The 16,792-nt window shown below is 49.5% G+C and overlaps 1 protein-coding gene across 1 annotated transcript in view; it reads right to left on the bottom strand.

Annotated features, from left to right (window-relative positions):
- LOC100089911 (cytochrome P450 27C1) overlaps positions 1-16,792 on the bottom strand; it is a 40,363-nt gene that overhangs the window by 12,997 nt on the left and 10,574 nt on the right. Inside the window, exons 5-6 of the mRNA XM_029063000.2 lie at positions 11,528-11,737; positions 8,397-8,560 (exon numbers count right to left, since the gene is read on the bottom strand). Of these exons, the coding sequence (XP_028918833.1) occupies positions 8,397-8,560; positions 11,528-11,737 (374 nt within the window). The remainder of the gene's footprint in view (positions 1-8,396; positions 8,561-11,527; positions 11,738-16,792) is intronic.

Consider the following 16,792-nt stretch of genomic DNA (forward strand, 5'->3'; position numbering starts at 1 on the left):
TAAAGCCGTCCGTCCCCTCGCCTCCTCCTCCCTCACCTCGCTCGTCTCCTCCTCCAACGCAGCCCGCACACTCCGCTCCTCTAATGCCAACCTCCTCGCTGTACCTCGAGCTCATCTATCTCCCCACCGACCTCTCGCCCACCTCCTTCCTCTGGCCCGGAACGCCCTCCCTCCTCATATCAGACGGATAATTGCTCTCCCCTCCGTTCCAAGCCTTACTGAAGGCCCACCTCCTCCAAGAGGCCTTCCCTGACTAAACCCTCCTCTTCTCCCACTCCTTTCTGCGTCACCCTGACTTACTCCCTTCATTTATCCTCTTTTCCCCCCGTTTCCCTCCGCTCCTCCCCCTCTCCCTTCCCTTCCCCTCAGCACCGTACTCGTCTGCTCAACTGTACATATTTTCATTACCCTATTTATTTTGTTATCGCCTCGATTCTATTTAGTCGCCGTTGTTTTTACGAGATGTTCTTCCCCTCGACTCTATTTATCGCCATCGTTCTCGTCTGCCCGTCTCCCCCGAGCGGACCGTAAGCCCGTCAAACGGCAGGGACCGTCTCTATCTGTTGCCGACTTGTTCATTCCAAGCGCTCAGTACAGTGCTCTGCACATAGTAAGCGCTCAATAAATACTATTGAATGAAGTCATCCTCCCTTCCAGCCCCACAGTACTCATGTTTATATCTGTCATTTATTTATTTGATTATTTATGTATGATAACGTCCGCCTCCCCCTCTAGACGGTGAGCTCCATGTGGGCAGGGAATGTGTCTATTTGTCGTTCGACTGTACTCTCCCAAGCACTCAGTACAGTGCTTTGCACACGGTAAGCAGAAGCAGCCCCAGACTGAGCCCCCCCCTTTCCCTCTGCTCCTCTTCCCCTCCCCTCAGCACTGTGCAAATATGTACATATTATTTTTCTATTTATTTTAATGATGTGTACATATCTACGATTCCATTTATCTTGATGATATCAACGCCAGACTACTTGTTTTGCTTTGCTGTCTCCCCCGTTTAGACCGTGAGCCCGTCACTGGGCAGGGACTGTCTCTATCTGTTGCCGAATTGTCCATTCCAAGCGCTTAGTACAGTGCTCTGCGCTCAATAAATACTATTGAATGATAAGCAGCGTGGCTTAGTGGCAAGAGCCTGGGCTTGGGAGTCAGAGGTTGTGGGTTAGAGAAGCAGTGTGGCTCAGCGGAAAGAGCCCGGCCTTGGGAGTCCGAAGCCGTGGGTTCTAATCCCGGCTCCGCCACTTGTCAGCTGTGTGACTTTGGGCAAGTCACTTCACTTCTCTGAGTCTCAGTTCCCTCATCTGTAAAATGGGGATGAAGACCGTGAGCCCCACGTGGGACAACCTCATCACCTTGTATCCCCCCAGCGCTTAGAACGGTGCTTTGCACAGAGTAGGCACTTCACAAATGCCATCATGATTATTATTTTTAATCCCAGCTCTGCCACTTGTCAGCTGCGTGACTCTGGGCAAGTCACTTCACTTCTCTGTGCCTCAGTTCCCTCATCTGTGAAACGGGGATTAAGACTGTGAGCCCCACGTGGGTCAACCTGATGAACTTGTACCTCCCCCAGCACTTAGAACGGTGCTTGGCACATAGTAAGCCCTCAATAAATACCATTATTATAATTATTATAAATATGATCGAAGGACTGACTCCCCCAAACCAAGGACACCGCTCTGCAAGAGTAAGAGTTCATTAATACCACTGACGGATTGAGCGATGGGTAAGCAACTTCTCCATCCAGAACTTCCAGGCCCGAAACTCGTCACGGAGGCAGTGTGGCGTAGTGGGAGGGCCGCGACCCCGGGCGTCGGAGGTCCCGGGTTCTAGTCCCGGCTCTGCCCTATCTACTGTGGAGCCTTGGGCGAGTCACTTGGGAAGCAGCACGGACTAGTGGAGAGAGCGCGGGCCCGGGAATCAGAAGGTCACGGGTTCTAATGCCGGCTCCGCCACTCTTCCGCCGGATGGCCTTGGGCTAGTCACTTCACTGTGCCTCAGTTACCTCAACTGTAAAAAGGGAAATTGAGACCCGATTTGCTTGTGTCCACCCCAGCGCTTAGTACACTGCCTGGCACATAGTAAGCGCCTTTACAAATACTACAATTATTATGCACCTCCCCAAGCCTCAGCTTCTCCAGCTGTAAAATGGAGATAATAATACCTGAACTCTACCTCGCAGGGGTGTTGTGGGTAATAAATTAAAATAACTAATATAAGGTGCTTTGGTAATAAAACTCTCCCTCTAGACTATAAGCTCGCTATGGGCAGGGAGCGTGTCTGCTAATTCTGTTGTATTGTGCTCTCCCAAGAGCTTACTACAGAGCTGTGCACATCGTATGCGCTCTATAAGGGAAGCGGCGTGGCTCAGTGAAAAGAGCGTGGGCTTGGGAGTCAGAGGTCATGGGTTCGAATCCCTTCTCTGCCACTTGTCAGCTGTGTGACTGTGGGCAAGTCCCTTCACTTCTCTGTGCCTCAGTGACCTCATCTGTAAAATGGGGATTAAGACAGTGAGCCTCCCGTGGGACAACCTGATTACCCTGTATCTACCCCAGCGCTTAGTGCTCGGCACATAGTAAGCGCTTAACAAATACCAACATTATTATTATTATAAATGCCACTGATTGATTGCCCATTGCTCTTAACAGTAGTAAGCAGCAGCATATTATAGAGGATACAGCACAGGCCTGCGAGTCAGAAGGTCATGGGTTCTAATCCAGGCTCCTCCCCTTGTCTGCTGTGTGACCTTGGGCAAGTCATTTCACTTCTTTGTGCCTCAGTTACCTCCTCTATAAAATGGGGATGAAGACTGCGTGAGCCCCAGACGGGAAAGGGACTGTGTCCAACCTGAGTAGCTTGTATCTACCCCAGCGCTTAGAACAGGGCTTGGCAAATAGGAAGCACTTCAATACCATGCCCAGGACACCCCTTAAGCCTACGTCGGGACACCTTGGACCCCTCCCCTCAAGCCCTGAAAATAGGTCGGGCTGATTTGGGGTGGAGTTTTCAGACATGGAGCGCCGTCAATCATCTTTTTTTTTTTCCTAATTTAATGGTATCCGTTAAGCGCTTACTATGTGTCATGCACTGTTCTAAGCGCTGATTTTACTGAGCACTTGTTTTGTGCAGAGTACTGTAGTGGGCTTTTGGGGGGAGTAGGACACACCAGAGATGGCAGAAACATTCCCTGCCCATGAGGGAATGCAACCTACGGGGGGGGAGGGGAAACGGGCGGACATTAAAATAAACGCTGGATATGGACAATAATAATAATGATGATAATAATAATGTTGGTGTTTGTTAAGCCCTTACTAGGTGCAGAGCACCGTTCTAAGGGCTGGGGTCGATACGGGGTAATCAGGTTGTCCCGCGTGAGGCTCCCCATTTTACAGAGGCGGTAACTGAGGCCCAGAGAAGTGAAGTGACTTGCCCACAGTCACACAGCTGACAAGTGACGGAGCCAGGATTCGAACCCATGACCTCTGACTCCCAAGCCCGGGCTCTTTCCATTGAGCCACGCTGGCAAGCGTGCTGTGGGCTGAGGGGATGGGGAGTAAGGGGGACAAATCCACGTGCAAGGGTGACACAGGAGGGAACGGGAGAAGGGAAAATGCGGGTCTAGTCGGACTACAGTCCCCCTCTAGACTGTAAAGCTCATTGTTGGTAGGGACTGTGTCTTTTTATTATCATATTGTACTCTCCCAAGCGCTTAATACAGTGCTCTGCACACAGGAAGCGCTCAATAAATATGACTGACTGACTGAATGAATGAAAGGCCTGTCGGAGGAGATGCGCTTTTTGAAGGTGGGCAAGCGAGGTGGTCCGCTGGATAGGAAGGGGGAAGGAGTTCGGGGCCAGAAAGGGTCAGAGTTTGAGCCTCAAACTCCAAGGGAAAAGGCGACGAGCTCGGTCGCCCTGCGGCCCCCGGCCAGAGGTCTGAATTCTGGGCCGGTCCAGTATACCGGTCCTTGGCGTGGGTCCCTGGACTAAGTGACTAGCAGCCTAGCTAATCGTCCGCTCAAATTATTCTTCCTGATGACTCGAGTTAGAGTATTTCTACTCCAGCCTCCCTCCGACGGCGTGGAATCTCCTCATAGGCAATGTGTCCCTTCTCTGTTTGATGTTTCCCAAATGCCTAGTAATAATACTATTCATCATGTGCCTTCAAAGCCTTACTAAAAACTTGTCCATTCCAAGCGCTTAGGACAGTGCTCTGCACATAGTAAGCGCTCAATAAATACTATTGAATGAATGAATAAAAGCCCATCTCCTCCCAGAGGCCTTCCCTGACTAAGCCCCACTTTTCCTCACCTCCCACTCCCTTCTGCGTCGCCCTGACTTGCTCCCTTAGCTCATCCCCCTTCCCAGCCCCACACCATTTATGTCCTTATCTGTCGTTTTATTTATTTGTGTTTATGTCTGTCTCTCCCACTCTAGACTGTGAGCTCATTGTGGGCAGGGAATGTCCCTGTCTTTTGTTGTGTTGTGCTTCCCCAAGCGCTTAGAACGGTGCTCTGCACGCCGTGCAGGCGCTCAATAAATAAGATTCTCGTGTGGCTTAGTGGAAAGAGCCCGGGCTTGGGAGTCAGAGGTCGTGGGTTCTAATCCCCACTCCCCTACTTGTCTGCTGTGTGACCGTGGGCAAGTCACTTCATTTCACTGTGCCTCAGTTCCCTCATCTGTAAAAATGGGGATTAAAAAACCGTGAGCCCCACGTGGGACAACCTGATGACCCTGTATCCACCCCAGCGCTCAGAACAGTGCACTGCACATAGTAAGTGCTTAACAAATACCGTCATTAATAAATGAACAAATTTCTCTGGGCCTCGGCTCCCTCACCTGCAAAATGGGGATGAATTCTTACTCCCTCCTCCCAAGTCTGTGAGCCTCTTGTGCACAGAGAATGTGTCAAACCTGTTCATCTTGTATCTACCCCACCACTTCACTTGGAGAAGCAGCATGATGTAGTGGATAGAGCAGGGGCCTGAGAGTCAGAAGGTCATGAGTTCTAATCCCTGCTCCGCCACCTGTCTGTCAAGTCACTTCATTCATTCATTCAATCATATTTATTGAGCTCTTACTGTGTGCAGAGCACTGTATTGAGTGCTTGGAAAGTACAATTCCAAGAGAAGAGAGAGAACTTCACTTCTCTGTGCCTTAGCTATCCCATCTGTAAAATGGGGGTTGAGACCGAGAGCCCCACATGGGACAGGGACCGCGTCCAACCCCATTTGCTGTATCCACCCCAGTACTTGGGACAGTGCCTGGCACATAATTAGCGCTTAACAAATGCCATCATCCTTATCATTAGCATTATTATTATTTGAACAGTGCTTGACACATAGTAAGTACTTAACTACCATAAAAGAAAAAAAATCCAACACGCCCGTCTGAATTGCTGCATTTCATTTTTTGTAAATGATGCTATTCCATCTGTGAAAAAAGATGCCGTCTCCAGCTGCTGAGATTTGGAGTTGCAAACTATGCCAAATTATTCCCCTGTGACATTTCTGCCATCTACTACTATTTCTGTTTTGGTTTTGTTTTTTGGACAGGTGCACCTGCTTCTTGTATTATATGGTAATGAAACTGCACCTGAAATGCATTACGTTTTTAAAAGCTCATTGTTAATTAAGAATTTATCTGAAAATGGCAATTTCACAAAGGACATGAAGCCAAAATACACGTATCTTCCATCAGACCCACAAAGGTTCGCTGAATTTAGAGAAGCAGCATGGCCTCAAAAAAGAGCATGGTCCTGGGAGTCAGAAGGACCTGGGTTCCAATCCCAGCTCCGCCACTCGTCCGCTGTGTGACCTTGGGTAAGTCACTGCACTTCTCTGGGCCTCAGTTTCCTCACCTGTAAAACAGGGACTGAGACTGTGAGCCCCATGTAGGACATGGGTTTGTAGCCCAGTGTAGACAGGGCTTGTTTCTCTTTACTGCTGAACTGTACTTTCCAAGTGCTTAGTACGGTGCTCTGCACACAGTAAGCACTCAGTAAGTATGCCCGAATGAACTACGCCAACGCTTAGAACAGTGTCTGGCACATTTATTTTGTTAACGAGATGTACATCCCCTTGATTCTACTTATCGCTATTGTTTTTATCTGTCTGTCTCCCCCGATTTTAGACTGTAAGCCCGTCAATGGGCAGGGATTGTTGCTATCTGTTGCCGAACTGTCCATTCCAAGCGCTTAGTACAGTGCTCTGCACATAGTGATCGCTCAATAAATACTATTGAATGAATGAATGAATAAGTGCTCAACAAATACCATAAAACAAATTTAACAATAAGAACTGAATCAGGTATTACATACTTACCCACACTTTTCCTGAAACTCCAAACTTTTAGAACCACGACTGCCAGTTATTCTGTGATATGTATTAAGTGCTCACTATGTGCTAAGTGCTGGGGTGGATGGGAGGTTACATCAGATTGGACCCAGTCCACATGGAGCTAACAATTTATCTTATACTCATTTTCCAGAAGAGGGAACTAAGGCACAGAGAGGTGAAATGACTCTCCCAAGGTCACATGGCCGACAAGTGGTAGAACTGGGAGTAGAACCCAGGTCACCGGACTCCCCCAGGTCCAGGTTCTTTCCACTAGACCACCCTGCCTCCCCGCAGGGTCCAACTTTGGAAAATACACTGCTTTCTACGGTATTTGTTAAAACACTTACTATGTGCCAGGGACTGGTCTAAACACTGGGGAAGATACAAGCTAATCAGGTCACTGAGGCTCAGAGAAGTGGCGTGACTTGCCCAAGGTCACACAGCAGACAAGTGGCAGAGCCGGGATTAGAACCCAGGTCCTTCTGACTCCCAGGCCTCAGCTCCATCCAGTAGCCCACACTGCTCTGGCTCAGTGGAAAGAGCCCGGGCTTGGGAGTCAGAGGTCATGGGTTTGAATCCCGGCTCTGCCCCTTGTTAGCTGGGTGACTGTGGGAAAGTCACTTCACTTCTCTGGGCCTCAGTCCCCTCATCTGTAAAATGGGGATTAAGACTGTGAGCCTCGTGTGGGACAACCTCATTACCCTGTATCTACCCCAGCGCTTAGAACAGTGCTCTGCACATGGTAAGCGCTTAACAAATACCAACATTATTATTATCATTATTGAATTATCTACAGAACCCCTAATGCCCTCACTGGAGATTTTGCAAACAACACGGTCTAAGGAGAAAAACACAGGAATGGGAGCCAGAAGATGTGTGTTTTAGTCCCACCTCTGCCACGGGCCTGCTGAGTGACCCTGGACAAGTCACTTCCCCTCTCTGGGTCTTAGTTTCCTCCTCTGTAAATTGATGATGGAATGGGAAACAATGTGGCCCAGTGGAAAGAGCCCAGGCCTAGAAACAGCAGGGTGTAGTGGATAGAGCATGGGCTTAAGAGTCGGAAGGTCCCAGGTTCTAATTCTGGCTCTGCCATTTGTCTGCTGGGTGACCTCGAGCAAGTCACTTCACTTCCCTGGGCCTCAGTTACCTCAGCTGGAAAATGGGGAGGAAGGCTGTGAGCAGCATGGCTTAGTGGCAAGAGCCCGGGCTTGGGAGTCAGAGGTCATGGGTTCTAATCCCGGTTCTGCCACTCATCTGCTGTGTGACTTTGGGCAAGTCATTTCACTTCTCTGTGCTTCAGTTACCTCATCTGAAAAATGGGGATGAAGACTGTGAGCCCCACCTGGGACAACCTAATAACCTTGCATCTCCCCCAGTGCTTAGATTTTATTATTTTATTTGGTTATTTTTATTTTATTTTGTTAATGAGGCGTACATCCCCTTGATTCTATTTATCGTGATTATGTTGTCTTGTTTTTGTCCTTCTGTCTCCCCCGATTAGACAGTGAGCCCATCACTGGGCAGGGATCGTCTCTATCTGATGCCGTACTGTACGTTCCAAGCACTTCGTACAGTGCTCTGCACATAGTAAGCGCTCAATAAATACTATTGAGTGAAATAATGAACAGTGTTTGGCACATAGTAAGCACTTAAATACCATTATCATTATTACTATTCTCTGTGCCTCAATTACCTCATCTGTCAAATGGGGGTTGAGACTGTGAGCCCCACATGGGACAGGACTGTGTCCAACTCGATTTGCTCGCATCCACCCCAGCGCTTAGTACAGTGCCTGGCACATAGAGTAAGTGCTTAACAAATACCTTCATCATTATTTATTAAATTTATTTATGTATATTAATGTCGGTCTCCCCTCTAGACCGTGAGCTCGATGTGGGCAGGGAATGTGTCCTGTTGAGTGTTCTAGTGTACTCTCCCAAGCGCTCAGACCAGTGCTCTGCACACGGTAAGTGCTCAATAAGTACAAGGGATCGATGGAAGAGCCGAGGGGCCCCAGGGGGTCCGGCGGAGGGTGGCCGGGGCACCTACCGTGTCGACTCCAGCCAGGAGCATCTCTGTCATGTTGGCATAGATCTCTTCCAGCGTCAGCTCTTTGCTGAGCAGCAGGTGGGTGAGGAGTCCCCCTCGGACCCTCTCCCCTCGATCCAGTTGGGACTGGATGTCCCGTAACTTCTTGTCCACGTGGATTTGGCCTGTTGGGAAATACGAAGGGCAAACGGGATTTTAGCGCCTTCGGAAGGACTCGATGCTCTCCCACCCGGCTCAGGTCCGCCCACCCCGAACGGGAAGAAGCAGCAGGGCGCAGTGGGTGGGAGCTCAGAACGTCACGGGCTCTAATCCCGACCGCGCCACTTGTCTGCTGTGTGTGACCTTGGGCAAGCCGCTTCACTTCTCTGGGCCTCAGTTCCCTCGTCTGAAAAATGGGGATTGAGACTGTGAGCCCCACGAGGGACAGGGACTGAATCCAACCCGATTTGCTTGTATCCACCCCAGCGTGGCTCAGTGGAAAGAGCCCGGGCTTCGGAGTCAGAGGTCATGGGTTCGACTCCCGGATCTGCCACTTGTCAGCTGTGTGACTGTGGGCGAGTCACTTCACTTCTCTGTGCCTCATTTACCTCATTTGTAAAATGGGGATTAACTGTGAGCCTCATGTGGGACAACCTGATTCCCCTGTATCTCCCCCAGCGCTTAGAACAGTGCTCTGCACAGAGTAAGCGCTTAACAAATACCAACATTATTATTATTATTACAGTGTCTGGCACATAGTAAGCACTTAATAAATACCACAATTATTATTGTTATTCATTCATTCGATCAGAGAAGCAGCGTGGCTCAGTGAAAAGAGCCCGACCTTAGGAGTCAGAGGTCATGGGTTCTAATCCCGGCTCCGCCACCTGTCAGCTGTGTGACTTTTGGCAAGTCACTTGACTTCTCGGTGCCTCAGTTATCTCATCTGTAAAGTGGGGATTAAGACTGTGAGCCTCAAGTGGGACAACCTGATTACCCTGTATCTACCCCAGCGCTTAGAACAGTGCTCGGCACATAGTAAGCGCTTAAATACCAATATTATTATTATTATTTGAGCACTTACTGTGTGCAGAGCACTGTACTATGCACTTGGAAAGTACAATTCGGCAACAGATAGAGACAATCCCTAGCCAACAACGGGCTCAGAGTCTAGAAGGGGGGAGACAGGCAACAAACAAGAAGATGGGGAATCAATATACATAAATAGAATTATATATACACACATCATTAATAAAATTAATAGAGTAATAAATATGTACGTATATATAGGCAAGTGCTGTGGGGCAAGGGGGGTAGAGCAGAGGGAGGGAGTCAGGGCGATGGGGAGGGGAGGAGGAGCAGAGGAAAAGGGGGGCTCAATCTGGGAAGGCCTCCTGGAGGAGGTGAGCTTTAAGTAGGGCTTTGAAGGAGGGGGCAAGTGTGTTAGTTGAGGTAATGGCAACAACTTATGTGCCAAGCGCTGTGCTCGGTTCTGGGGCAGATACAAGGCCACCGGCTCAGCCGGTCCCTGCCCCGCACGGGGCTAGAGGGGAGGGAGAATCAACCAATCGACGGCATTTATTCAATGCTTACTGCATGCAGAGCACTGGACTAAATGCTTTGGGAGAGTACAACCTAACCGAGGAGGTAGACGTCCCCTCTGCTGCCTATAAGGATGAGTGCGGGATACAGACATTAATATAAAACAGATAAGTTACGGAAATGCTGTGGGGCGGAGGGTGGGGTGAATAAAAGGTGCCAACCCAAGTACAAGGCGACACAGAAGGGAGTGAGAAAGGAAGAAGTGAGTGCTTAGTCAGGGAAGGCCTCTTGGAGGAGATGTGTTCTCAATAAGGCTTCGAAGGTCAGGGGAGTGAGCGTCCGTCTGCTATGAAGAGGGAAGAAGTTTCAGGGCGGAGGCAGGTCGTGGGTGAGGGGTCAGCGGTGAGATAGACGGGATCGAGGTACAGTGAGTAGGCTGGCATCAGAGGGGCAGAGTGTACGGGTTGGATTGGAATAGGAAATCAGAGGGGTGAGGTAATAATAATGGCATTTGTTAAGTGCTTACTATGTGCAAAGCACTGTTCTAAGTGTTGGGTAGGATACAAGGTGATCAGGTTGTCCCACGTGGGGCTCACCGTCTTCCACATTTTACAGATGAGGGACCTGAGGCACAGAGAAGTTAAGTGACTTACCCAAAGTCACACAGCTGATAGGTGGTTGATTGGGATTTGAACCCATGACCTCTGACTCCCTAGCCCAGGCCCTTTCCACTGAGTCACGCTGCTTCACAATAATAACGGCATTTATTAAGCGCTATGTGCCAGCACTGCTCTAAGCACTGGGATAGGTATGAGGTAATCAGGTTGTCCCATGTGGGGCTCACAGACTTAATCCCCATTTTACAGACGAGGTAACTGAGGCACAGAGAAATTAAGTGACTGGCTCAAAGTCACACAGCTGACAAGTGGCAGAGCCGGGATTGGAACCCACGACCTCTGACTCCCTACTCGGTGCTCTTTCCACTGAGCCATGCTGCTTCTACATGTAGGACATGGCAAGGTGATTTAGTGCTTTAAAGCCTATGATAAGGAGTTTCTGTGGGATGTGGAGGTGGATAGGCAACCACTGGCGGTTCTTGAGTGGGGGAAAAATGGACTGAATGATTTTATAGAAAAATGATCCGGGCAGCGGAAGTAAGTATGGACTGGAGTAGGGAGAGACAGGAAGCAGGGAAGTCAGCAAGGAGGCTGATGCAATAGTCAAGCCGGGGTAGAATAACTGGATCAATGTGATAGTAGTTTGAACGGAGAGGAAAGGTTGGATTTTAATGACGGTGAGAAGGTGGATCGACAGGATTTGGTGTCAGATTGAATACGTGGGTTGAATAAGAGAGATGAGTCAAGGAGAAGAGGTATTTAATCCCCAATTTACAGGTGAGGGAATGGAGGCCCAGGGAAGTGAAGTGACTTGCCCGAGGTCACCCAGCAGGTCAGTGGCAGAGTTGGGATTAGAACCCAGGTCCTCTGGCTCCCCAGACTGGGCTCTTTCCACTAAGCTATGCTGCTTCTGGGTCCCACCGGGTCCCGAAGAATAGAGTATCTAAGAAGAGGGCCTCTCCTCTCCTTCCCAACCTGTTTTGCCAGACTTACTAAATTTGAAGAGTCCATCCCAGGATCTGCAGAATTCCCTCCAGGGTTTCGGGATGAGTGGACGGAGCCACCTGGGAATGGCCCCAGCATACATGGTGGTCTTGAACATGCTAAACATCAACTCCAGTGCTTCGATGTACTCCGAGGTCAGCTCGGGGATGGGGTCTTCCAGGCAGCCTAAACGGCACTCATACAGGATGGTGGCCACTCCTAGACACGGGGGTTGGGAGGAGAGACAAGACCCACTTATAAAAGAGGAGGAGGGAGGAGGAGGAGGGCGGGGGGTGGGAAGAAGGCAGAAGAAAGAAAAGGAGGAGAAAGAAGAGGGAGGAGGGGAGGAGAAAAGAGAAGGAGGAGAAAAGAGAAGGAGAAAAGAGAAGGAGGGGAGGAGGAGGCAGAAGGAAGAGACAGAGAAAGAAGAGAAAGAAAAAGAAGTGGAGGAGGAGGAGGAAAAAGGATAGATTGAGAAGGAGGAGAAAGAAGAGGAGGAGAAAAAATGGAGAAGGATAAGGAGAACAAATAGGAGGAGAAGGAGGAGAACAAATAGAAGGAAGAGAAAGAATAGAAGGAGGAGAAAGAAGGAGGAGGAGAAAGAATAGGAGAAGAAAAAATAGGAGAGGGAGAAGGAAAAAGAATAATAGGAGGAAGAGAAGGTGGAGGAAGAGAAAGAAGGAGGAGGAGGAGAAACTTAACATGTCTAAAACAGAACTCCTTATCTTCTCACTCAAACCTGGTCCTCCCGCTGACTTTCCCATCCCTGTAGACGGCACCATCGTCCTTCCTGTCTCCTGAGCTCGTAACCTTGGCGTTATCCTTGACTCTTCTATCTCATTTAACTCTCATATTCAATCCATCACTAAATCTTGTCGGTTCCAACTTCACAACAATGCTAAAATCTGCCTTTCCTCTCCATCCAAATTGCTACCACCTTAATCCGAGCATTTATCCTATCTCGCCTTGTTTACTATATCAGCCTCCTTGCTGACCTCTCTGCTTCCTGTCTCTCCCCACTCCAGTCCACACTTCATTCCGCTGCCCAGATTTTCTTCAAAAACGTTCAGGGGATGTTTCCCCACTCCTCGAGAACCCCCCAGTGGTTAGCCATCCACCTCCGCATCAAGGAGAAATTCCTCACCATCGGCTTTAAAGCCCTCAATCAACTTGCTTCCTCCTACCTCACCTCGCTACTCTCCTACTACAACCCAGCTGGCACACTTTGCTCCCCTACTGCTAACCTTCTCACTGTGCCTCGATCTCATCTATCTCGCCACCGACCTCTCACCCATATCCTACCCCCGGCCTGGAACGCCTTCCCTCCTCATATCCGACGGACAATGACACTCCCCACCGTCCAAGCCTTATTGAAGACCCATCTCCTCCAAGGATCCTTCCCTTGGCCCCCCTTTCCTCTTCTACTTCCTTCAGTTTTGCCCCGACTTGCTCCCTTTATTCATCCCCACTCCCAGCCCCACAGCACTTACACACATATCTGTAATTTATTTAATCTCTATCTCCCCCTCTAGACTGAAGGTCCTTATGGGCAGGGAATGTGTCTGTCATACTCTCCCAAGTGCTTAATACAGTGCTCTGCACACAGTAAATACTCAATAAATACGAGTGACTGACTGAAAAGGAGGTGGAGTAGGATGAGGAGAAGGAGATTTGTTAAGTGCTTACTACATGTCATCAAGCAGTCAGTCAGCCAGTCAGTAAACTGTATTTATTGAGCACTTACTGTGTCCAGAGAACTGTATTAAACACTTGGGAGAGTACAACATAACATAATGGACAGATTCCTCACTCACAATGAGCTTACATTCTAGAGGGGGAAACAGTCAAGCACTCTTCTAAGCACTGGAGTAGACACAAGATAATCAGGTTGGTGACAGTCCCTATCCCCCATGTTGGCTCACAATCTAAGTAGGAGGGAGGACAGGTAATAATAATAATAATAATAATGTTGGTATTTGTTAAGCGCTTATTATGTGCAGAGCGCTGTTCTAAGTGCTGGGGTAGATACAGGGTAATCAGGTTGTCCCATGTGAGGCTCACAGTCTTAATCCCCATTTTCCAGATGAGGGAACTGAGGCACAGAGAAGTTAAGTGACTTGCCCACAGTCACACAGCTGACAAGCGGCAGAGCCGGGATCTCTGACTCCCAAGCCTGTGATCTTTCCACTGAGTCATGACTGAATCCCCATTTTGCTGATGAGGGAACTGAGGCATAGAGAAGTTAAGTGACTCACCCAAAGTCACATAAGCAGATAAGTGGAAGAGCCAGAATTAGAACCCAGGTCCTCTGACTCCTAGGCCCAGGCTCTTCCCGCTCGCTCGTGCTGCTGCTACTATCTGTTTTGCTTTACCCCTATAACGATTAGTGCTGTTACTACTATTAATCAGTTGCTTTTATTGAGTGTTTACTGTGTGCGGGACACTGTACTAAGCACTTGGGGGAGTACCACACAACAATATAACAGACACATTCCCTCCCCATAACGATCTTGTAGCCTGAAGGGGGAGACAAACATTAATATAAGTAAATAAATTGCAGATAGGGACGAAAGTGCTGTGGGGCTGGGTGGGCGGTGAGTCAACGGGGCAAGTCAGGACAACTATGAAAGGAGTGGGGAAAAAGGGAAATGATGGGGCTTAGTCAGGGAAGGCCTCTTGGAGATGTGCCTACAATAAGGCTTTGAAGGTGGGGAGAGTCACTGGCTGTTGGCTATAAAGAGAGAGGGAATTCCAGGTCAGAAGCAGGACGTGGGTGAGAGGTAGGTGGAGAGACAGAAAAGATCGAGGTACGGTGAGTAGGTTAGCTTTAGAGGAGCCAAGTGTGTGGGCTGGGTTGTAGCAGGAAATCAGGGAGGTAAGGTAGGAAAGGGCAAGGTGACAGTGCTTTAAAGCACTCAGCTTCTTCCCCTCTGCCTTCAAACATGCCCATGTCTCCCCCATCCTAAAACACCCTTCCTTGACCCCACAGCCCCCTCCAGTTATCGCCCCATCTCCCTCCTACCCTTTCTCTCCAAAGGAAATCAGGGAGGTAAGATAGGAAAGGGCAAGGTGACAGTGCTTTAAAGCACTCAGCTTCTTCCCCTCTGCCTTCAAACATGCCCACATCTCCCCCATCCTAAAACACCCTTCCTTGACCCCACAGCCCCCTCCAGTTATCGCCCCATCTCCCTCCTACCCTTCCTCTCCAAACTCCGGGAGCGAGTCGTCTACACTCGCTGCCTCGAATTCCTCTCCTCCGGCTCTCTCCTGGACCCCCTCCAATCTGGCTTCCGTCCCCTCCACTCCACCGAAACCACCCTCTCAAAGGTCACCCGTGACCTCGTCTTGCCAAATCCAATGGCTCCTACTCTATCCTAATGCTCCTCGACCTCTCAGATGCCTCTGACGCTGTCGACCAGCCCCTTCTCCTCAACACATTATCCAACCTTGGCTTCGTTGACTCCATCCTCTTTCGGTTCTCCTCTTCCCTCTCTGGCCGTTCATTCTCAGTCTCCTTCGCGGGCTCCTCCTCCCCCTCCCATCCCCTAACTGTAGGGGTTCCTCAAGGGTCAGTTCTCGGTTCCCTTCTGTTCTCCATCTACCCTCACTCCCTTGGTGAACTCATTCGCTCCCATGGCTTCAACTATCATCTCTACGTGGATGATACCCTGATCTCCATCTCCTCCTCTGTTCTCTCTCCCTCCCTCCAGCCTCGTATCTCTCCCTGCCTTCAGGACGTCTCCACCCGGATGTCCGCCCAGCACCTAAAACTCAACATGTCCAAGACTGAGCTCTTCATCTTCCCTCCCAAGCCCTGTCCTCTCCCTGACTTCCCCGTCACCGTGGACGGCACTACCATCCTTCCCGTCTCACAGGCCCGCAACCTCTGTGTCATCCTTGACTCTCTGATTCACCCCACACACCCAATCCGTCACCAAAACCTACCCGTCTCACTTTCACAATATTGCCAAGATCGGCCCTTTCCTCTCCATCCAAACCGCTACCACATTAGTACAGTCTCTCATCTTATCCCGGACTGGATGACGGCATCAGCCTCCTTTCTGACCTCCCAACCTTCTATCTCTCCCCACTTTAGTCTGTACTTCACTCTGCTGCCCAGATTATCTTTGAGCCTGTTGTTGGGCAGGGATTGTCTCTATCTGTTGCCAGATTGTACATTCCAAGTGCTTAGTACAGTGCTCTGCACACAGTAAGCGCTCAATAAATACGATTGAATGAAATGAATGAATCTTCCTACAGAAACGCTCTGGGCAGGTCACCCCGCTCCTCAAAAATCTCTATCCTACCTCCCTAACAAGCAAAAAAAACCTCCTCACTCTTGGCTTCAAAGCTGTCCATCACCTGGGCCCCTCCTACCTCACCTCCCTTCTCTCCTTCTACAGCCCAGCCCGCACACTCTGCTCCTCTGCCGCTCACCTCCTCACTGGGCCTCGTTTACGCCTGTCCCGCCGTCGTCCCCCGGCCCACATCCTACCTCTGGCCTGGAATGCCCTCTCTCCTCACATCTGCCAAAATATACACTTCCCCCGCTTCGAAGCCCTACTGAAAGCTCACCTTCTCCAGGCCTTCCCAGACTTTTCCCCCCCTTTTCCTCTGCTCCTCCTCCCCCCCATCACTCCGACTCCCTCATGTTCTATCCCCCCTCCCCACAGCACTTGTGTGTGTGTATATATTTATGATTCTATTTTATTAATGATGTGTATATATCTATAATTCTATTTATTGATATTGATGCTATTGATACTTGCTTACTTGTTTTGCTATCTCCCCCCTTCTAGACTGTGAGCCCGTTGTTGGGTAGGGATTGTCTCTATTTGTTGCGGAATTGTATTTTCCGAGCGCTTAGTGCTCTGCACACAGTGAGTGCTCAATAAATATGATTTAATTCATTAAAGCCAATCTGTGTGATACGGTGGTGGGGGACAACCAATGGAGGTTCTTGAGGAGTGGGAAAACACGGCCTGACGTTTCTGTAGAAAAATGATCCGAGCAGCGGAGCGAAGTATGGACTGGAGTGGGGAGAGACAGGAGGCAGGGAGGTCAGCGAGGAGGCTGATGCGGCAATCAAGGAGGGATAGGAGAAGTGCTCGGATTAATGGAGTAGCAGTCTGGATGGAAAGGAAAGGGTGGATTTTAGTGATGTCACTGAATCAACAGTGATGGATTAAACGTGTGAGTCGAATGAGAGAGAGGAGTCAAGGATAACACCAAAATTATGGGCTTCTGAGTCGGGAAGGATGGTGGTGCCATCTA

The sequence above is a fragment of the Ornithorhynchus anatinus genome, chromosome 1 (genome assembly GCF_004115215.2).
Source record: "Ornithorhynchus anatinus isolate Pmale09 chromosome 1, mOrnAna1.pri.v4, whole genome shotgun sequence".
In the NCBI taxonomy this organism is placed as follows: domain Eukaryota; kingdom Metazoa; phylum Chordata; class Mammalia; order Monotremata; family Ornithorhynchidae; genus Ornithorhynchus; species Ornithorhynchus anatinus.